This window comes from Hyaena hyaena, unplaced genomic scaffold, assembly GCF_003009895.1.
Source record: "Hyaena hyaena isolate Hyena2069 unplaced genomic scaffold, ASM300989v1 scaffold_909, whole genome shotgun sequence".
NCBI classification, from domain to species: Eukaryota; Metazoa; Chordata; class Mammalia; order Carnivora; family Hyaenidae; genus Hyaena; species Hyaena hyaena.
The window spans coordinates 626645-648773 of NW_024081534.1; the positions used below are offsets into that span (position 1 = coordinate 626645).

The 22129-nt window shown below is 51.0% G+C and overlaps 1 protein-coding gene across 2 annotated transcripts in view; it reads left to right on the forward strand.

Moving 5' to 3' along the window:
* Positions 1–21906, forward strand: part of FOXJ2 (forkhead box J2) — a 61381-nt gene extending 39475 nt beyond the window's left edge. The window contains exons 1-11 of one of the 2 annotated variants that reach the window (XM_039220640.1): positions 3051–4178; positions 10410–10756; positions 12035–12109; positions 13309–13377; positions 13560–13700; positions 14151–14346; positions 16748–17104; positions 17457–17558; positions 18858–19067; positions 19689–19787; positions 20926–21906. In XM_039220640.1, the coding sequence (XP_039076571.1) occupies positions 10424–10756; positions 12035–12109; positions 13309–13377; positions 13560–13700; positions 14151–14346; positions 16748–17104; positions 17457–17558; positions 18858–19067; positions 19689–19787; positions 20926–21014 (1671 nt within the window). In that variant the 5' untranslated portion in view covers positions 3051–4178; positions 10410–10423 and the 3' untranslated portion in view covers positions 21015–21906. Of the gene's footprint in view, positions 1–3050; positions 4179–10409; positions 10757–12034; positions 12110–13308; positions 13378–13559; positions 13701–14150; positions 14347–16747; positions 17105–17456; positions 17559–18857; positions 19068–19688; positions 19788–20925 lie in introns of those variants that run through there. The other variant, XM_039220641.1, reaches the window with a different exon arrangement.
* The last annotated feature ends 223 nt before the right edge of the window (positions 21907–22129 follow it).

The following is a 22129-nucleotide window of genomic DNA, read 5'->3' on the forward strand; positions in this document are numbered from 1 at the left end:
ACAGTTATTGAGCACCAAAGCTGGGATTTGGATACATAAATCTTACTATCCACTGTGTTTCATGTAATACCTAGGTAGTTAATAAATGCTTCCAAAACAGTAGTGTGATAGATCAGCTACCAATATGATGAAGCGTTTTGCTCAAGGTAGACTAACGTTCATGAATTATGTTATATGTTCTATTTTAGGAAAGGATGGATCCTTACATTTTGGTTTCTTGCATGTGTTAGTGGCTATGTGTGTATATGTATATATATGTATATATATGTGTATATATACATATAATTTTTTTAGTGAGCTCTGCACCCAATGTGGGGCTCCAACTCACCACCTCAAGATCAAGTGTCCCATGCTCTACTGACTGAGCCAGCCAAGTGACTATATTTTTATTCACCCCATCACCATCCTTAATGCGAAGTATACAAAGAATGAATGCAAATGCTTTACCCTGTCTAGGGTAAAAACCAAAACAACATAGACTAATTTATCAGTTTTTTTCTTTTAATTTAAAAATTACATAAGCAAAAACCATACAAACACTAATTCTTTACATTCGTTTCATTCTAGGAAATGATGTAAATTAAATAACCTTCAAGCTCACATCTTTGGCATATACCTACCTGTGTGTGCACATGAATGTGTGCATACTCAAATATACACGTACACATAAGTATATATTTTAAAGAGCAATTATATAACTGTATTATACAAACTTTTAAGACATGATTTTCTCACTGAAAGATATCGAGATATATGGAAAAAAATGGATTCTTTAAAATAACACATGCCTATTGCAAAATATCTAAATGGTAAAGGAGATATAGAAAAAGAAAATCAACCCCTCACTCATTCTGCCTTCCAGAGTTAAATATAATTACTCTTTTAAGAGGTAAATGGTATTCTATTATACAGATGTACCATTGTTTATTTAACAGTTACCCTGTTATGGTTATTTATGCAAATTTCCTACAGTTGTAAATAATGCTGCAGCAAATATCGTGCATACATAAAATAATTTTTTGAGCTTTTTTTCTAAATTTCCAGGAAAAGAGAGTCTAATCCTTCCTTGGCTTTCCCATTTTTTAGTACTTCGACTGCTCTACCCCGACCCCCCATTCCACATACATAGAAAATGTTGGGGGCGCCTGGGTGGCTTAGTCGGTTAAGCGTCCAACTTTCGCTTAGGTCATGATCTCGCGGTTCGTGGGTTCGAGCCCCGCGTGGGGCTCTGTGCTGACTGCCAGCTCAGAGCCTGGAGCCTGTTTCAGAGTCTGTGTCTCCCTCTCTCTCTTACCCTCCCTTGTTCATGCTGCCTATTTCTCTCTCTCCTAGAAATAAATAAAAATTAAAAAAAAAGAAAATGTTGAAAATGGTTGATAAATAAAACATAACATCCAACACGTAGCAAGAGCATTTGATGCCAAATTATCTGTGTGTGGGAGAATGAGTTAATATTTCAGAGAGGGGGACAATACAGCTTTATATCTATATAGTGGAAGCATTGGGAGAAAGGCTCAATTGGGCTTTACTTCCTTTAAGGATTTTTTGCTTTGTAAAATATATGTATTTTGTAAGAAAAAGATATTATGTGTGTGTCTGTACACACACACACCCTGGCAGCACAGAGTCTGCTTGGGATTCTCTTTCCCTCCCTCTCTACCCCTCCTGTGTTCCTACTCTTGCTGTCTCCCTCTCTCTCAGAGTAAAAAATTACTTGGAAAAAAAAGAGGTCTTTGGCATTACTTGGATTGTTAGTTTAAGTAAGTCTTGACTTTGCTACTTACTAATCATGTGAACTTAGACATAGTATCTCTAAGTCATAGTTTTCTCATCTACAAAATAGGTATTGTAATGGTGGTACCTCTGGGATTGCTAGAAGAATTAAATGTGACAACACATGCAGAGTGCTCAGCTCAGTGCCTCGCACATTGTAGATATAATGTAATTTTATATAGGTATAGTTTAACTAAAGTATCATCCATTTAGCCAGAAGATAAAAGATGTTACTATCTAAATGTGAAATGATGTCCTCAAGCTACAATCTTGACTATGCAGTCCTATTTTGAGCAATTCAAATATTTCATGGAAAACATTCTTTGCTTTCATATTGTTGTATACGCTAGAAAGTAGAACGGTTTGAGACAAGTATCCTAGGCCAGAGGATGAAACATCCAAGAATTCCCAGAGGAATAAGGCGACTGGAAGAGGAAAGAAAAGCGGAGGTAGGCTTCCTGGTGGCATTTTCAGCCCTCCGGCTGGGGGTTATCCTGGGAGGGGCAGAGAATAACATTCTATACTGTAGGCCTCTCAGGATAAGATAGAAGATCGTCAAGCGAGCTGAACGACAGTCCTCTTTTGCCTCCTTTGCATACTGCACAGTGTAAAACGCATTTTCACCTAAGTTATCTCCCGGGATCCTTGCAACAGCCTTGGTGGGGAGGCAGGGCTGGTATCAAGGTCCCCTCCCCGCTGACGAAGATTCCATAAGCAAAGGGGCCTTGCACAAGTTTATACTCGAGTTTGGTCTCGAGTTTTCTCCGCTGCGTGCTCCCTTATCCCTTTACCCCTTAGTCCATCCGCAAGCATTTCCTGGGCTCCAGGATGCTGTCCGGCGACCGCGCTACCCCCGGCCCGACGCCGCAGCCCGCAGGCCCTGCCTGCGGGGGCCGAGAAGCCCACCAGCGTCGTTGCTGAGAACGCATCCCGGGGGCTGGCGTGTCCCGGACGCTACGGAGTGCGCGTAAGACCGCGGCGGCCTGGATCCGGCGCGGAAGAGGGACCGTCCCGCGGGAGAGCAGGGGCCGCCGTCCCGCGCTGCCGGCGAGCCGCCCCCGCCCCGGGGCCCGGCGGCCGGAGGCGAGCGAGCGGCGGCGCGTCCCCGGGGCGGCGGGCCGCTCCCCCGCCCCGGCGCGGCGCCCCCCGGCGGCGCTGCGCTGCCCGCGGCTCGGCGCCGCCCGCTCCTCCTTAACCCGCGCCGAGAGGCGGCGGCGGCGGCGGCCGGGCGGGCGGGGGAGGGGGAGGGGCGCGGAGCGCGGCGCGGAGGCCGGGGAGGAGCCGGGGCCTGCAGCGGAGCCGAGCCGAGCCCGAGCCCGAGCCGAGCCCTGACACCGTCCGTCCGCCTCCTGGCTCCCCCGGAGCCCGGACTGGCCGGAGCCCGAGGGCTGGCAGCGCCGGGGGCCTCACGCGCCGGAGGGAGCGGACCGGACGGGACGGGACTAGAGGAGGCGCTGCGGCCGCAGCAGCCGGGGACCGGAGTCGGGGAGCCGCGGCCTCCCGGACCCTGCTGCCCAGGCCGGCCCCGGGAGAGCGGGGAGTAGGGAAGCCCCACCCTCGGGGGCGCCCCCGGAGCGGAGGCGGGGGCGGGGACGGGGAGCAGCCTCCCTGCCCGCCGGAGGGACGACCCTCACCACTCGGGCGAGGCAAGGAAGAGACCCCTGGAGGGGAGCGTCTGCCCTTCCCAGAGGCGAGGGGAACCCCCACCCCGGCCCGGGGACAGACCTGCAGAAGTAGAAAGGGGTGATCTCGCTGGAGGAAGCCGAGCGAGCGAGCCCGCCCTCCGAACGCACACTCTCCGCAGTTCAGCACTTCGGAGGCGGAGAGACAAGGGGGCGATGCCTGTGGAGTAGGCGCCCCCCAGCCTGTCCAGTACTCACGGGGAGAGGGGTCCTTACACTCAGAAGCAGGGGACCCTCCAGGGAAAGAAGAGGACTCGGCTCTCGGCCTCTCAGGAGAGGGAGGAACTCCCCCTCAACTTCCTCGTACCCAGACAGTGGAACGGGGCAAAGCCCCTCGGCTCCGGGCTCCGGCACACAGAAGGAGCCCTCCGCTCCCGCAAGATCCACTTTGGGGGGGAGGGGGACTCCCCCAAAGGGGAGGAGACAACTCCTGGTTGGGAGAGGCTCCTCCCCTCCTCCCCAGGGGAACCGGCGGGGTGTGGGGGGTGTGCCAACTGCCCCAGGTAGGACCTCCATCTCCTCCCCCGCCTCCCCCTCCGCCTCCCTCCGCCCCTCACCCTCAGGGGACCCGGTTCCCCTCCCCAGCGTGGGATGCTCAGCGAAGTACCGGAAGAGCCACTGAGGATGAGACTCTTCATCCGCCTTTGAAGAGGGGAGCCCCTCCACCCCCAAACTCCAGTACCAGGTGGTTCCCTCCCTTTGCCGGGGGGGCCTTGGAGACAGGTTAGTGCTTTCTTTCACCTTCTCTGTCCTCTTTAGGTACCAGTGGGGGTGGGGGCTGAGATGGTGGCCCGTGGGCTTCATTCCTGGGGAAGGTAGGGTGATAACTCAGAGAGTCCTCCGGGAAATGTGTTCTGAGCAAGCTCTTGGATTCAAACTCGCATCTCGCTGCAGAGGCTCTGAGAAATGGGCTTCTGTGTGTTTGAGGACTAGACGGCCGGCGGGAGGCATTTGAGGTCCCTAGGGACCTGTGTGTTTTCGTGCAGGCGGCACAGGAGTATCAGCAGACGCCTGCATTTTCAGGACTCCATCCATGGTCGTAATGATGATGGACACATCCCGACCAGACTCCCATAGGCTCCTCCGTTTGGGGGCTTTTTTTTAAACCCAAGGGTGGGCCTTCACCAAAGTCACGGTGGCATTCCATCTGCAGCCTGGGCTTGACGAGGGCTTCCGTTGTTCCATTGCTATTACACTTTCTTACCTTGTAACCCTGTGGCAGCCGAATGGCCACCAGAGCTGTTTTCTCCAACTCGCTGGGATTACTGTCTTCCTGGACGAGAAAATCAGTCGGTCCCAGTCACCCTCTTCCTCAGACACCAGGAGTCTCCCTGTTGTGACATTCCCATTCCTCGATGGAATAAAATCCTCTATCAATAAAACCCAAAGGGAAAATGGAAAGCCCACATGTCCCAAGGCGAGAAGAAAGGGCATAGGGGAAGCCTAAGTCCTGGATTGAAGTTCTTCCCTGATGCCTGGCCCCGCACCACTGCCCCTGTGCCCCGCACAGCCCCTGCCCTACACTGACGGATCCTCAGGAAAAGGCAGATCCCGGCTGGGAAGAGAGGGGGGGTCGCTGTTCCTTCCACTCTTCCATCTAAATCTGTTGAACGCCAGGGAAATGTGACCTCTGACGAGTTTTCTTTCAGAAAAGCACCCAGTGGCTTCATCTTTTCCCTTCCTGTTTCTTGTTCCATGAGGTGTCTATGGAATCTTACATTTACGTTTCCTTTCAGGAGATAAGAGCAGGGGTCATGAAAGCCCAGCATCTTCAGAAAGGGCAGGAGACAGTGCCAGGAAGTCCCACTAGCTGGACCCGAGCTGTGTGTTTAGCAGGGTGTCTCACAACCTGGGGTCACCAGTTGGGCGACTGCTTTCCTGTCAGGCCACAGCGCGTCCCCCATCTTCTGTGTGCCCCTCACAGCCAAACCAAGTGGGATTTTTGTGCTTCCTTTTTCCTTCCCTGTCTGAGCCATGGAGGGCTGCCTGAGTCCCTACATACATCTACTTAGTTCTGGAAGCTACCTGTTCATAGTAGCGTATGAGACAGGGTTATAATCCAGGTTTATACTGCTGTGCTCTGGAACGGTGGACACAGGCTTCTTAATCCAGGCTCTGAATGTGGCTCCGTCTGTGTTTCGAGTGGTTACATATGTACTTTTCAGCCTAAACCTCCAAGCCACCAGAATCATATGTGTCTGGTAGGCCTCTAGAAGCAGGTGCCCCGGTGCAAGGACCTGGAGAAGGTGCTGGTAAGGATGCGCTGCTTGGAGGAGAGGCTTGTACTGCCCTGGCCAGTGGGAACCCTCATGAATGGCTGCACAAAAGTCTTCTCCTGCATCAGGGCAGTCAGGGTCCGGCTGGGGCCACTTCTAGAACCAGCAAGTGACTTTAATTCCTGATACCCCTGGTCTCAAAAGCATGAGGATCCTTACCTCCCAATTCTAGAACTAACTCCCTCCCCCGCTTCTTGAAAAGAGCCGAGACTCTGGGGTAATAGCAGCCCGTTTCTTTACAAAGTGCTTTCCCAGATGCCGGAATGCAACTTGTTGAATGGCTCTGGGCGAAGGGATCGCAGCACTTACACCGCACCGTGTAACAGCCTGGCTGGGACTGGGTTTCCCTGCCTCTCCCTGCCTCCGTGGAGTTGTCAGAAGCAGATGTGGGCTTGGATTGAGCTATGGTTTAGAAAGTGCCGGTTTCCAGATCACATCTTTTACAGCGAGATGTGGTCCTTGCTGAGAAAGAACCGATGATAGTCCCTTATCCCTTCATCTTTGGGGTTTACTTGGCCCTGGCATTGGTCAGTCTCAGGGTGACACGATCCCCAGAGTAAAAGCTTGAGGTTCGGACGTCCTGAAAGCTACTGCACGCTCAGCTCAGGGTTTGTAAACCGCTGCAGGCTTGCTGCTTCCAGTCTTGCCTCTGGTCTCTTGTCTAGTTTCTGATTTCTAATATTCTCTTTTTTCCCCCTATTCCAAAAAAAATAATAGCTATACTTACATAACACCTGCTAAATACTTCAAAAATATCAACTTGAGGTTATCCTCACAACAACCCTATGTAGCTGCAGTTATCATCCCCGTGTTATATAGTCGAAGAAACTACAGCACAGAGAGGTTAAGGAGCTTGCCTGAGCTGGCACAGCCGGTACGTGGTAGAGCCTGGATTGAAACCCAGGCAGCCTGGCTGGTAATTGGTAAGGTGGTAAACTTCACCACCACTCTGTTAGTTTTGGCATTCTGTACACGGCAGGAAGTTATCGCTTCTTAGTACCTGACCTTGGCACCATACAGAGAACAATTACTGGCCTTTCGGATAAAGCAGGAAGAAGACCTTGCCTCTTATTTCAGATCTTCCACGCCTCATCCAGGATCTGTCCTAGGCTCCAACAGAATGTCTTTCTGTTTTCCTCTGCCTTTTCCCCTAGGACTGCAGTCTTCCTCAGAGGTCCTGTGGATCTGATGGGGCCTGCCCTTCGGCTGCCTTTCCCAGTCTCTCTGGGTATTTCCTTTGAGTCTTCCAGTGCGCGGAGAAGAATGTAGTCTGACTCAGGTCCTGCCGCAGCCCGGTGGCACAGGTCCCACCTGGAAAGAGAGGGGTCTGGGGAACTAGGTTGGTCGGACTGGGACATGGAAGTACCTCTTGTTTGCCTTTCTAATAATAGCCCTGAACATTCGCCTGTGCCATTATTTTGGGGAGCATGGAATGTGTGGCAGCCACGAGCTCATTAAGCTTCATTCACTTCCCTCTGGGGACGAAGCTTTGGCAGTCTTTGTGGCTTCATCCCTCTCATCAAAGGGGGAGACCAGGCATCAGGACTGCGGGGAGTGAGGGGTGGTTAGGGACATTTAGTGTTAGTGAGTCAGCGTCAGGGTTGGGAATAGAACCGAGGAACCTTAATCTCTGAGCTTCTATGCACCGGGCTGCCCTTCAAGAATGGGGAAGTGGCCTGGGGTCAAGGAAATCGGATGGGTAGAGGGAGAATGGTGCCAAAAGCGCCTTGTAGCCGGTAAGGTTAAGATATATTTTGAGTGCCGGGTGATATCTGCAGGGCTGACCGGGAGGGTGCTAGGGAGAAGTTAAATTTAACGTCTCCTAACCTGGGTGCTGGGGTTCGGATAGGGAGGGGCACAGAGCCACTAGCAAAAGGCTGAGTGCTTCCCCTTCTGGAATTCATGGTGACTGGTGTGTGCCAAATGGGTTTTGTAAACCACTCGAGATTTTCTCTGTAGAGTGTCCCTGTCCAGTGTTGGGCAACTTTCGAATGGAGCATCCCCAAAGTCTTCCGTGTTCTTAAGATGAGATTTCTTAGGGATCTTGAGCAGGAGATAATGGGGAATTCTTCACAGAGACACCCCCCCACCCCCGCCCTTCTGGGAAGGACCCAGGAGAACTCTGGTCACTGAGAACACACTTATTGTCATGTTACTGTCCAGCTGGGAAAATCCAGCTGTAGGACCGATTATTGCCCAAAGTGCCCTTCTTTACCCCCAATGTTGTGGTGTTTTGATCACGTGCTAGGAGATCTGGAAGCTTCCTGGAATGATTAGATGTCCCTATCAGTTCCCAAGTCTCCATGATTTTTTTTTTAATGTTTATTTATTTTGAGAGAGAGAGAGAGAGAGAGAGAGAGAGAGAGAGAGAGATTCCCAAGCAGGCTTCACACTGTCCGTGCCAAGCTTGATGTGGGGCTCGATCTCATGAATCATGAGATCATGACCTGAGCTGAAATCAAGGGTCAGATGCTTAACCAACCCAGCCTCCCAGACGCCCCCAGGTCTCCATCAGTTGAAGGCAGGATGATGGTGGTGGGCTGAAAAGGAGGGTGGTGGGGAGAAAAGCTAAGGATAAATGGGAAGCCCCTTCATGATGCTATTTATAAACAGCTGTTTCCCCCCCTCCCATCTACAGTTCTTGGGTTTCAATTGGGTCTCTTGCTGCTCAGTCCCCTGAGGCACTAAGGTGTTTCCCTCAGCCTTGTGGAGTGGGTGTGTCGCTGGTGAGGAGCACAGCACCTGGGACAAGTGTATACATGCAAAAATCCTGTGGGTGGGGACCTGGGGGGCAGGGGAGAGGGACATGAGTGAGGACACTGACCTCTGGGAGAAAGGATAAACCCCTAGGGGAAGAGTCACGCATGGAAGAGTGAGCTGACAGCCTGAAAGATATGTTGGAGTCAGGAGAAGAGGGGGAGGCCATCATCTCTGGGGGTGAGCTTTTAACTGCAAAGTGTCCGGATTTGTGGGTAGGGGAATCCCTCACACTTGTGCGTAGCATCTCGGTGCAGAGTTAGAGATTACATACGGACTGTGTTTCTGTCCAGGATCTGGAATGCTGAGGCCCGCCAGCCCCGGCTCCTCGCGACAGATGCCCTGGTGGCGCTGTCAGCAGGGGCACCAGAAAGAAATACTGGCCGGAATCTCCCGGGCCCGCGCAGGCACCAACCTGGCACGCAGCAAGGGCACCAGGGGGTTGCTGGCACAGGCTCAGGGGGAGTGCTTCCTGCCAGCCTTTCCAGAGCCTGTGATACAGGCAGCACCAGCGTTCCTCACCTTCCCCCACCCCGACGTCATTCTGGCTACACCTCTGCCGGCAGGAGCGCCCAGGCGTGTGGGTGGCGGCAGGGTGTGCAAACACCAGGCGTGGGCGGTGTGGCCGCACCAGGAGTTTGCATGGAGGTGCATCGCAAGTGTGTGCCTGGCTGGGAAGGAGGGGGGAGGGGGGCGGGAAAGGGGGAGCCGGCTCTTGGCCCCTGAGCAGCTAAAAATAGCCGGCTATCTGATTGTCACCGGTGTGCACACAGCTGGGTGTCTCCCCAGGCTCCCTGCAGGCTGAGAGGTGGGAGGTCCTCGCCCATGACTTCTTCCTGGTGTTGGTTTGGTGTCTGTGGGCAGGAGCTTGCCAGGGGTGGCTTTAAAGGTGTGAGGGCAGCTGTGCTCACGATCTGTTACCTCTACGTGTGACTTTGTGCTCTGCTGGTAACGTCCGTGGTGTATCTAATTGTGATCTCACGCACGCGGGCCCTGCTTATGCGCGTGCCTTGCTTCTGTCCTTTGCTGGGTGACAGCTGTAATTTATGCTTGGGATATATCTGGTGTGCCTCAGGTGAACCTATACGGGATTAAAAGGATGAGTGCTCAAATATATCTAATACCAAACATCATTTTAAAAATTTTGTTTTAAATTTATTTCTGAGAGAGGGAGAGAGAGAGACAGCGCGAGCAGGGGAGGGTCAGAGAGAGAGGGAGACACAGAATCTGAAACAGGCTCCAGGCTCTGAGCTAGTCAGCACAGAGCCCGACGTGAGGGCTCAAACCCACGAACCGTGAGATCTTGACCTGAGCCGAAGTCGGACGCTTAACCGACTGAGCCACCCAGGCGGCCCTCTAATACGAAACAGCTTTCACAGTGTCGATACCTGCTTGGTTTGTATCTATTTGTGTTTACTCAGACTGTGTTTCTTTACGCGGTCACTTGTGCTCCATATCTGGGGATGTTGTATGTAATAAAGCAAGCGTCACAGGATCACCGAGTAGCCTTTGGCTGAGTTTACCTGGTATAGTCAGCTTTTTTTTTTTTTTAATTACATAGTTTACAATATTATGTTGCAGGGTTTTAAGTAAGGAGAATTGAGGGAATAGCTCTGTTTCGTGGGTGGTTTGATTCCTCTGAGTCCCGAGGGAAGGGAGGGAGTCCTCTGGGCCATGACCTACGTTAAGATGTAGGGGAAGTCCCCATCCATTGTCCAGTGGGCGACTGGTGATAGATGGCCCGGGGGCTTTGGGAATGCCTGGTTGAGGGCCTGTCCGGTTACCGGCTCCTGTGGGAATTATAGTGGAGGAAACTCTACTTCCCTGAGAGCACTACGATTTGAATATTATTTGCCACTAGTAGCCAGAGGTAACACTCCTCTGTTGTGTTTTCCTCCTCCCTTTGTTCTCTTCTGCGCAGAACCCAGAAGTACCATGGCTTCTGACCTTGAGAGCAGCCTCACCTCCATAGACTGGCTGCCGCAGCTGACCCTCCGAGCTACCATCGAGAAGCTTGGGAGCGCCTCGCAGGCCGGGCCTCCAGGCGGCGGCCGCAAGTGCCCGCCGGGCTCGCCCACAGACCCGAATGCCACCCTGAGCAAAGATGAGGCGGCCGTCCACCAGGACGGCAAACCGCGGTACAGCTACGCCACCCTCATCACCTATGCCATCAACTCCTCTCCCGCCAAGAAGATGACCCTCAGCGAGATTTACCGCTGGATCTGTGACAACTTCCCCTATTACAAGAATGCCGGCATTGGCTGGAAGGTGGGGTGGCTCCCGTAGCCTGTGCTGCTTTTTCGCCCTTCACAAGCCTTTTCCTCCACTGTGGTGTCTTCCCGTCACCTGGTCTAGTCCGCTCTGACCTGTTTCAGAGACGCGTGGACTTAAAATCTCGTATCTCCCATGCCCTACTCTTCTTCAGAGTTGGACGGCTTCCGTAAGGTGTAGCGGGGCAACCTGGTGGCACCGAGCCACCAAGTATGGCGATGAGGATGGCAAGGGGCTGTTGCTCATTTTACCCTCTTACCTTTCGGCTCCTCAAAAAGGAGATTCATTCATTTTGCAAGTCCTCGCTGCCCCTCCACTGTGTTCAAGTCACTGTGCGAGGCACGGCGTTACTTCCTCCTACCTAGAGGTGGGGGGCTCATCAGATTTTTCCCAGGCGTCATTGCACACTGTCCTATCCTCTGGAAAATTGTATGCCAATAATAATAGTAATAAGAGCACTAATAATCAGGTCCTTCACCAACGGCGCATCCACCAAGCAAGTCATCAGAGATAAGTTGTTTGGCTGGAGATAGAGGAGGAAGGAAACTCCTCTCCCAAGCAAAGAAGGAAGCCGGATGTTCTCGGTCTTCTGGAGGAGTAACTCCTTTGCCAGTGTTGAGTAGGAATGGGGCTCTCATGCAGTTCTTGCACTCTGTAGATCATCAGTTAACATACAAACCCGATGATGAGCTGGAGACTTAAAAGCATTCCGTTCTTCCTTCACAGTTGTGCCCCGGCCACCTACCCCGAGCCCCAGCCTCACCCAACACACATGTGCAACGTTACTTCTTTCCTCCACGTGTGAGCATTCCATGCGCTGTTGACAAAACAAAGGTGAACTGGCGCCTTTGTTTGCTCCTAATTTCTATCTTGTTTTTATCCACATAAACAGTCTCAAAGTGTTCTTCTTTACCACAGAGAGGATGAATTAAGCAACTGGACAGATGTGATTTTGGGGTGTTTATATACCTATTGTCAGTTGGGTGGAAAGAGCGACAAAGTATAGAATCAGGTGATACACTTCTTTTATGTACTGGAAACATCTGGTAGTCAAGCATATAGCCATTACCTCCCATCAATTTGATTTCTGCATTTTCATGTCTCATTGCTCTTGCTCTCTGGTCGGTAAGTTCCCGCATCAGTAACGAGGTGCTAAGTTTGCCGGATACTTGAACTTTCTTGTGTGTTAGGTCCCTCGGTGTCCCTCTGTGACCTATTGGAAAATTTTCTACTTTACACAAGGCTCAAAGCTAACCTGCTTCTCTGCTCCCCCAGAATTCAATTCGGCACAACCTTTCTCTCAACAAGTGTTTCCGGAAGGTGCCCAGACCTCGGGATGACCCTGGGAAGGTGAGACGCTCCTGTAAGCCTTGAAAGAAAGGGAGAGAGGAGAAGTTGACGGCCCAGAGTCCTGTGGCTGTTTTAATTACCAACAGAGAAAATCATGTTAATTAGAGAAGCAGCTTTATTTTTTCTCAGAGGAAGAGCGTGGCTATCATGCATGCGAGCCCCCGCCGGCATGGGTAACTAAGAAAGACTGTGAAATCTTTTTTTTTAAATAGAATTATTTATGGTAAAATTGACTTTAATGCTGTCTTTTTAATGTTTGGCACTCTTTTTAGATGTAAAATGTAGCCTTAATAACCTTTGTAGGAACTTTCCTGTACAAAAACCCCATGACTTTTATCTTCACAGGGGAAAAGAGATAGATCAGTTTCTTCATTTGATAGATGCAGACACGAGTTCAGGAGAGCCTTGCCTCAGATCACACAGAAGGGAAGGGTTGGGTCTGGACAGTTCCAGCTCTTTGAACTAGATACCGTTGTTTTACCCTCCCGAGCAATGGAGGCCTATGTTTGAACCACTGGGCATACCTCTGACATACTCAGTGAGCTTTTAGGACAAATTTACTCCTCAAAAAATAGCCAGGACCCTCAGGATTCTGTGTGGTTCTCCAGTTCTTTTTCTTTTCCTTTTCTTTTCTTTTTTTTTTTAAGTCTATTTGATTATTTTGAGACGGGGGGTGGGGGGCAGAGAGAGAGAGAGAGAGGGAGAGAGGGACTCCCAAGCAGGCCCCACACTATTAGCGCAGAGCCCAATGCAGGACTTGAACTCGTACCCTGACCTGAGGCAAAACCAAGAGTCAGACGCTTAACCGACTGAGCCACTCAGGTGCCCCTCTCCAGTTATTTTTCTTTCCTTTTTAAAACAAAATTTTTTAATGTTTATTTATTTTTGAGAGAGAGAGAGAGGAGCACGAGCAGGGTAGGGTCAGAGAGAGAGGGAGACGCAGAATCCGAAGCAGGCTCCAGGCTCTGAGCTGTCAGCACAGAGCCCAAAGCAGGGCTTGAACTTGTGAACTTTGAGGCCATGACCTGAGCCGAAGTCAGATGCTTAACCGACTGAGCCACCCAGGCGTCCCTGTCCAGTTATTTTTCTCAGTATAACTCATTTTTTGGTGAAAAGTCTCCCAAATACCTACTTTCCCGAAGGTGGGAATTTCTGTACATAATGATTTTGTTTTCTGTGCGGATGGGTTCTCCTTCCAGGGCTCTTACTGGACAATCGACACTTGCCCTGACATCTCCCGAAAGAGAAGGCACCCTCCAGATGATGATGTAAGTCCCATCCCTTGGGGAGAGGCCGTGTCTGAGCCAGCCGCTCCTTCCACACCCTTCCCTGGATTTGCAGTCCTTGCCTATGTCTGGGGCAAAGGAGGAGTGCCGGCAGAGGGCAGACCTGGGGTCTTGAGATGATGGCGAGTGTCTGCTTACGCACTGTGTCCTCTCACCACCCTCAGCTGTCCCAGGACTCACCGGAACAGGAGGCAAGCAAGAGCCCACGGGGAGGCGTCCCAGGGAGCGGAGAAGCCTCACTGCCTTCCGAGGGCACTCCGCAGATGTCACTTCAGAGCCCCGCGTCGATCACCAGCTACAGCCAGGTAAGAAGGGGAGGCGTGAGGGTGCCGGGGGATGGGGGATGGGAGGCGGTGGGCGGGTTCATAAATCAGCCAGTTCCAAACTGTGTCCTGGGGATCCGTGATGCAGGGGATCCGTGATGCTGGAGGCAGACGAATTGGGAAGGAAGGGGAAAGCAAAGGAGGGAAGCTGAGAGGTAGACATAACAGAACTTTGAGAACGGTCAGGGGGGATATTGTGGGAGGAAGAGAAGAAGGGGAGCCGAAAGGCTATGAGAAGGGAAGGCGGCTGGAACGTAAGAAAAAGGCTAGAGCTATAGCGGGGTAGGAATAAAGGAGACAGAGGGGAAAATGATGTTCATTCACTGAAAAGTTGGGAGAGGGTGCAGACGAGCCAGAGAGCATGGTGACGTCAAAGGGCTGTTTTGGCCCTTACTTAGGACATGGATCAAGTCTTTCCCGTTCTTTCTGCAGGGCACTGGGTCTGTGGATGGTGGAGCTGTGGCGGCAGGGGCCCCAGGCCGAGAAAGCACAGAGGGTCCTCCTCCCCTGTATAACACCAACCATGACTTCAAATTCTCCTACTCAGAGATCAACTTTCAGGATCTAAGCTGGTCCTTTCGCAACCTCTACAAATCCATGCTGGAGAAATCCTCCTCCTCTCAGCATGGTGAGTCCACGCTTGGGATGAGGGTGTGAATGTCCCTATTCTTCTGAATGGGCGGGGCCGTTCTCTTCTCTCCCAGCTATCTTTTCTTTTTTTTTTTTTAATGTTTATTTATCTTTGAGAAAGAGACAGAACACAAGTGGGACAGGGGCAGAGAGAGAGGGAGATGCAGAATCCAAAGTAGCTCCAGGCTCTGAGCCGTCAGCACAGAGTCTGATGCAGGGCTCGGACACCTGGAGATCATGACCTGAGCCAAAATGGGACACTTATTTGACTGAGCCACCCAGGCACCCCTTTTTAATTTTTTAAAAAGTGTTTATTTTTGAGAGAGGGAGAGCCTGCAAGTTGGGAAGGGGCAGAGAGAGAGAGAGGGAGACGGAGGATCTGAAGTGGGCTCTGTGCCGACAGCAGAGAGCCCCATGTGGGGCTTGAACTCACCTGAGCCGAAGTCTGATGCTTGACCAACTGAACCACCCAGGTGCCCCTTTCTCAACTTTTTAAATGTTTATTTATTCTGAGAGAGAGAGAGTGCGCGAGAGTGCACGAGAAGTGGAGGGGCAGAGAGAGGAGGAGAAAGAGAATCTCAAGCAGGCTCTGTTCCGCCAACACAGAGCCCTGTGTGGGGCTTGATTTCACGACCTGGGAGATCATGACCTGAGCCGAAATTAAGAGTTGGACGCCTAGCCCCCTGAGCCACCCAGGCGCCCTGGCCTTCTATCTTATTTTTAACACAAGGGGAGGGTGATCACTGGTCAGGGGAAGCATCTCATAAACTAAAATTATTTGGAGTCCAGCTCTTCTGGCTTAGTTCTGAAAGACAGCTATTTCAAGAGGCAGGCTGAGTTATTAGCTTCAGAAAGTGAGTTGGAGGGATTCCCCCTTCCAGAACTAAGGGCAGTGACTTTATGGCTGAATGCAGGTCATTTAGAGGATGGCCACTAGGGGACAGCAGTGGTTTCCTTACCCTCAGAAACCCTATTTCAATGTGAGACAGTTTTTTAGCATATTTATATTTACATCGATTTTTATTAGCAAAAATTCCAGACGGATGCAAACATAGAGAAAATCATATAATAAACCCTCACGTTTCCAACTTTAACACAGCCCAGTTTTAATAGCTACCAATATTTTCTTTAGTTATTTATTGATTAAAACTTTTTTTTAAGTTTCTTTCTTCAATTGAGAGAGAGAGCGCGCACAAGCAGGGGAGGGGCAGAGAGAAGGAGAGACAGAATCTGAAGCAGGTGCTCTATGCCATCAGCTCAGAACTGTTGAGTTCACAACGCAAGCTGAGATCAAGAGTTGGATGCTTAACCAACTGAGCCACCAAGGCGCCCTATTTATTTATTTTTGAGAAAGAGAGAGAGAGCGAGAGAGAGAGAGAACACGCGCGTGTGTGAGCTGGGGCTAGGCAGAGAGAGAATCCCAAACAGGCTCCATGCTGTCATCGCGGAGCCTGATGCAAGGCTCAAAACCACAAACCGTGAGATCATGACCTGAGCTGAAACCAAGGGTCAGACACTTAGCCGGGTGAGCCGCCCAGGCACCCCGCCACCTATCACTATTTTGTTCAGCTTGTTTCATTTCCCACCCAGCTGTTCTTTTTCTTTGATTTTTTAATGTTTATTTATTTCTGAGACATAGAGTGTGAGCACGGGAGGGGCAGAGAGAGAGGGAGACACAGAATCCGAAGCAGGCTCCAGACTCTGAGCTGGGTGTCAGCACAGAGCCCAACACAGGGCTCGAACCCACAAACCATGAGATAATGACCTGAGCCGAAGTCGGATGCTTAACCGACTGAGCCACCCAGGCACCCTATCATTTTTATTTTATTTGTAATTTGTAATTTATGGCTTTGTTTTATTTGTAATTTACTTTTTTTTAAGTGCTTATTTATTTATTTTGAGAGAGAGAGAGTGGGGCAGGGACAGAGAGAGAGGGAGAGAGAGAGAGAATCCCAAGCAGGCTCTGCACTGTCAGCGAAGAGCCCGATGCAGGGCCTGCACCCCCGAACCATGAGATCATGACCTGAGCCAAGATCAAGACTCAGGCCCTTAAACCGACTGAGCCACCCAGGCATCCTGTAATTCACTTTTTAAACTCCACCTGATACCTGACTTCTTTGAAGCCACGATTCCAGGCCTCCCCGATCCCTGAAGGACAGCACACAGAGGCACATGCTGGCCTTTTTGCTGAAATTTTGGCAGTTGCCTCACTGTCAAGGCCCTCTCTCTGTGTGTGAAACCTGCGGGGTCGGGAGTGGGAGAGAGGGGACAGAGGGGGCCCAGGGGGTCCTTGCTATCCCAGAACACCCTTACTGTTTGACGTCTGGGGTTTCTGTCTGAGGCCTCCCATCTTGGCCTGCGTTGCCCAGTTCACTCTCCTGCTTCCTCCCGGCCCGCAGGCTTTTCGTCTCTCCTGGGGGACGTGCCGCCCTCTAACAACTACTACATGTACCAGCAGCCGCCGCCCCAGCAGTCCCAGGCGCAGCCGCAGCAGCAGGCCCCGGCCCAGGGACCCTCGGCTGTTGGGGCTGCACCTCCGCTGCATACTCCAAGCCCGGAGGGTTGTACCCCCCCGGGGGGGAAGCAAGCTGGGGCTGAAGGCTACGGGCCCCCCTCTGTGATGGCCATGCACCCACCCCCCCTGCAGCACGGAGGCTACCGCCCGCAGCAACACCACCCCCACGCCCACCCTGCCCAGCAGCAGCCGCCGCCCCCACAGGCCCCAGGCCAGGCTCCTGTGAACAGTCCAGGCTTCGGTGAGTAAGGAGGTGCCGGGGGGCCCCAGAGGAGGGCGGACTGACCCCCTGGTTCGGCCTCTCGCCTAGAGATGCGGCTGGTTGAGAAGTGACGGTTGGCTCATCTGGGCGAACACAAGTTGCTACGTAGTGCTCTCTCTTCTGGAATTCTTGGATGTAGTCCCCTGCCTGTGCGCGAGGCTGTCCACCCCGAAAGCCTGGATGGCTTCACTAGTGTTAAATCTCCGGCGGGGGGAGGGGTTTGAAGACGGCCCTGGTAATGCAATTGATAACCTCGAGTGTAGTTCACTGTCCGCTGGCAGCCGGCTCACCCAGCACTCATCTCATTGTGCACTTGCCCTCCTCTTTGCAGCCTTTCCTCCTGACTGGTGCTCCAATATCGACTCCTTAAAGGAAAGCTTTAAGATGGTAAATCGGCTCAACTGGTCCAGCATTGAGCAGTCACAGCTCTCAGGTTCGTGATGAAAAGGGCGATGACCGGAGGGAAGGGGATACAGTGTAGGTGGAAAACCCAGTAGAAACCAGAACCAGAAGGGTTGGTTAAGCGAAGTTCAAGGATGGGAGATTCCAGTGTTTCCTCTCCATATTTCGCAAGGTGGACAATGCCAATGTTCTTTCCTTCTTTTTTTTTTTTAATATTTTATTTATTTCTGAGACAGAGAGAGAGACGGCATGAGCAGAGAGGGTCAGAGAGAGAGGGAGACACAGAATCTGAAACAGGCTCCAGGCCCTGAGCTGTCAGCACAAAGCCCAACGCAGGACTTGAACCCACGAACTGTGAGATCATGACCTGAGCCGAAGTCGGATGCTTAACTGACTGTGCCACCCAGGCGCCCCTTTTCTTTTTTTTTTAATTTTTTAAATGTTTATTCATTTTTAAGAGAGAGAGAGTGCAAGTGGGGGAGGGGCTGAGAGAGAAGGAGACACAGAATCCAAAGCAGGCTCCAGGCTCTGAGCTGTCAGCACACAGCCCGACCCGGGGCTCCAGCCCACAAGCAGTGAGATCATGACCTGAGCCGAAGTCAGAGGCTTAACCGACGGAACCCCCAGGCGCCCCTGCCAATATTTTTTCAAAGTAACTTTATAAATGTAATTTTTTTTTTTTTTAATGTTTTATTTATTTCTAGGAGAGAGAGAGAGAGAGACAGCATGAGCAGGGGAGGGTCAGAGAGAGAGGGAGTCACAGACGGAAACAGGCTCCAGGCTCTGAGCTGGCAGTCAGCACAGAGCCCGACGCGGGGCTCGAACCCACGAACCGTGAGATCATGACCTAAGCGAAAGTCGGACGCTTAACCGACTAAGCCACCCAGGCGCCCCTTTTTTTTCTTTTTTTAAATGTAATTTAAAGTAACTTTAATTAATTTTGCCTCAACTCACTCAAACTATGACAGTGTTTTTATTGTAGCCACTTCTGTCCCCGGAGAGGGAAGGCTGTCAGGAACTCAGAAACCTCAACCACCATTTTGTAGTTTTGTTGCCATTTTCTGACAGTGTGACCGCGGCCAATTCACTCACTCACTCTGGAATTTTCTTTTCTTTACCTGTGCGATGGAAATTCTGATAAGAATTTAGTCAGGAACAAATAGAAGAAGAGTTTGAAAATGTAGAGCTCCAAGAGATGGCAGTTACTGCTGACAATGAATATAGTCAGTGGTGTTGATTTAGGATGGGGCCGCAGTAGTGACGGAGGTGGGTGCAGTAGGGGCTTCGGGGCCTCTGCAAAGGGTAGCATTTCTTGCTTCTCCGTTTCTAGAACTGATGGAGAGTCTGCGACAGGCGGAGCAGAAGAACTGGAGCCTTGACCAGCATCACATCGCCAACCTGTGTGACTCTCTCAACCATTTCCTTACTCAAACTGGTCACGTGCCCCCCCCGGGGGCCTCCCACCGGCCACCAGCCTCTGCCCGTATTGCTGACTCCTGTGCCCTCGCCAGTGGCAAACAAGAGCCAGCCATGAACCAAGGTAGTGATCAAAGCAAGCTGCCCGGGGTAGAGATTGTAATGAAAAGAGGCAGGGGAGGAAGAGGGCCGAGGAGAATTGAGAAAAATCGTCTGACGGGCAGTGATCCAAGCCGGGCAGTGGGACTAGTTTGTCTGCTATGTTGACTAAACATCTATTATATCAGCAAAGTCCTGTATGGAAAAACCGTATGATTCCTTTTTACACCTTCATGTGAGAGAGTAGAATTATTTAGGAAAAGGGAAGAGAAAGGGCCCCTTCCAAATTTGTGTCTCAGCAACCTCTCCCTGAATCATATCACGTGGAGTTGAGGTTTGCTAGTTACGTGATCTTCAGACCAGTGAAATGAGAGGGATTCAATGATCACGTTTCTATATTTGTCATCCTTCTGATAGCTATGACATTTGACAATTCTAGGGACAACTAGGGTCCCTTTTCACACTAAGGGGTGAGAGCCGATAGCTCCTGCAGAAAGCCTTTATGCCTGCTGGAGCTATGGAGCAGAGCAGGGAAGGGAGGAGACATTCAGAGGAAGAATTACTTCCTGTCCCCTCGCTGTTGGGCCTTCATTGAGTATAGTGAGGTAGTCAAGTGACTCAAGTAACTCTTGTTTTGTTTTGGCAGTGAACTCTTATGTGCACCCACAAGCCCCCCACCTCTACCCTGGCCCATCACCAATGTACCCAATCCCCACCCAGGACTCAGCAGGATACAATCGCCCAGGTAAGAGCCAAGAAGCTTGTTTCTCCAATAACCCGGCACTCTCTACCCTGACGAGTTGTTTTGCTGTCCTCTGGCCCTGAGCCTCCATCTTCTTCCCTTTTTGCTGCCCCTGCTGGGAGTGGGTGAGCCTTCATGATTTCCAGGGCGGGAGGGCCCAGCCCCTTGTTAGGGAGGGATATGCCCTGGGAGCCTAAGGATGACTGGTTTTCTTTATTTATTTCTTAAAGTCTTTTTAAAAAATGTTTACTTAATTTTGAGAGAGAGAGAGAGACACAGTGCGAGTGGGGAGAGAAGGAGACAAAGAATCGGAAGCAGGCTCCAGGCTCTGAGCTGTCAGCCCAGAGCCCGATGTGGGGTTCAAACTCGTGAACTGCGAGATCATGACCCGAGCCGAAGTTGGGCGCTTAACTGACGGAGCCACCCAGGTGCCCCAAGACTGATTTACTTTAAACGTAACTTGTGCCTGCAATAATTAAAGGAAGTAAGAGCATCCATATAAACAAAAGATGGAGAACATTTATGTCTAGCTTTGGAATCTAGATGGGAGATTGGTTCAGAGAGTTAACGTGACGTGTTATACAGACGTACCTGCTTTGTGCCCACATCCGCTTTGCTGTCACCTGGCTTCTTATCAGGGCCCTGGGACTGAACAGTCTCTGTTGAAGGAGGGAGTTGGGGGAAGACCGTAACTTGCCATAAATACTATAAAATTAACAGGCTGTTCACCTTTAAATCGGTATTATTTTCCTCCCTAACTACAAGTGTTGTCAGTTTTTTGGATGACCTCTGACTCTTCCTCTGTGCGTTCCTCAGCCATGTAATACACATGCACATTTCTGTACTGTGAGTCATGTAACAGGAAGTTCTGTGTATTTTTTTTTCAGTATGACATGGGCTTCATAAGTATAATTCTCAGTGACTGCCAACCGTCACATGGCCATGCCACCTTGTTTACTCTGGTTTACTTCCTGAGACCCTGCTGCAGTGGTGGCTAGCACCGAAAAGAACTCTGGGCTGATAAGGAGGATCATTTCGCCAGCCCTTCCCAGAATTGTTTGGGGCCAAGTGCTGCCCGTCTACACTGACAGAATCGCTTCCCATCCCCTCTCCTTTTAACTTCTTTCTCTCTTCCTCACAGCACACCATCTGGTCCCTCGGCCGCCGGTGCCGCCTCCGGGGGCCAGTGAGGAAATCCCTGATGAGTTCGACTGGGACTTGATCACCTAGGGCACTGCGGAGTGTGGCCACGCGCCTGAGGCTGGGTGGTGCAGCCTGGCGGCGGGACAGACCAGCCCCAGCCCATCCCTTCCTCCTTGCTGTATATAGTTATATATCCTCTTTTTCTCTTGCTCTGTGACAGAAGCCACCACAAGATGCTGCCGAAGATAACCCCCCCTTTCCTGCCTCCTTCTTCCTCTTTCTTCTTGGTTTTTCCCCCCAATTCTTTTATTATTATTCTATTATGGTATTATTATTATTATTGTTATTATTATTATTGGTCATATGCTGCCCCCGGTCTCCTGTCCCAGCCGCACAGACCATGTCCACCCCTCGCTAATTTAAAATCATCTGGCTGGAAGGGGAGGCCCCGATGGCTCCCGAGAAGGGTTTCGAACGTTGCTGTACTTTTCTCTTTGAGAAACTCGATGCCAATCCCACCTTTCGGCCCTAAATTGTTTCCTGTTCCTGTCAGTTCAGTCCAGTACTAAAGAAGCCACCTTAGTAAGTTAAGGGGATCTAAAACACGGCTTGGCGGCCATGAATTTGCGGGTTTTACTCAATGGTGCTACTTTTGTCCTCTGAGCTCTTCCTCATCCGTTTATATCTCCAGTCCTTCCTTCTGCCAATCCTTGCGTCCCCGTCAAGGGTAAGAGTGATGGCAGTGGTGCTGGAGGGTGACGGCAAAGTCCCAGTGGAACAAGAGGTCTGGGTTGGGTCGAGTCAAGTACTGTAGAGGGACAATAGAATACAAACCAGTCAGAAAGCGAGTATATGCTACTAGAATCTTCCATTGGCTCATTCCTAGCCCCCTCTCTCTATTGGGGATAGAGTTGGTCTTAGCCAGAACTCTGCTTTCTACCCTTCAGTGTAGGTCGGGCTTTTAGGAGATGGCTTCAATTCAACCCTTCGGAGTTCTCGAACATGATTTCCTCTGGAAATCCACTGTGGCTCTTATTTGCATTTATGAATCATCCTTCAACCCCTTTTGCCCATTCGGCAAATATTATTTTGTCCTCCTTCAGTTGTTTGCCCAGTTCCTTCCCTTTTATCTTCTTCCCCCTTTCCTGGAACTCTCAAGAAAGAAAAGTAAGCCGATCTCACACTCTTAGTCTCATCCTGTG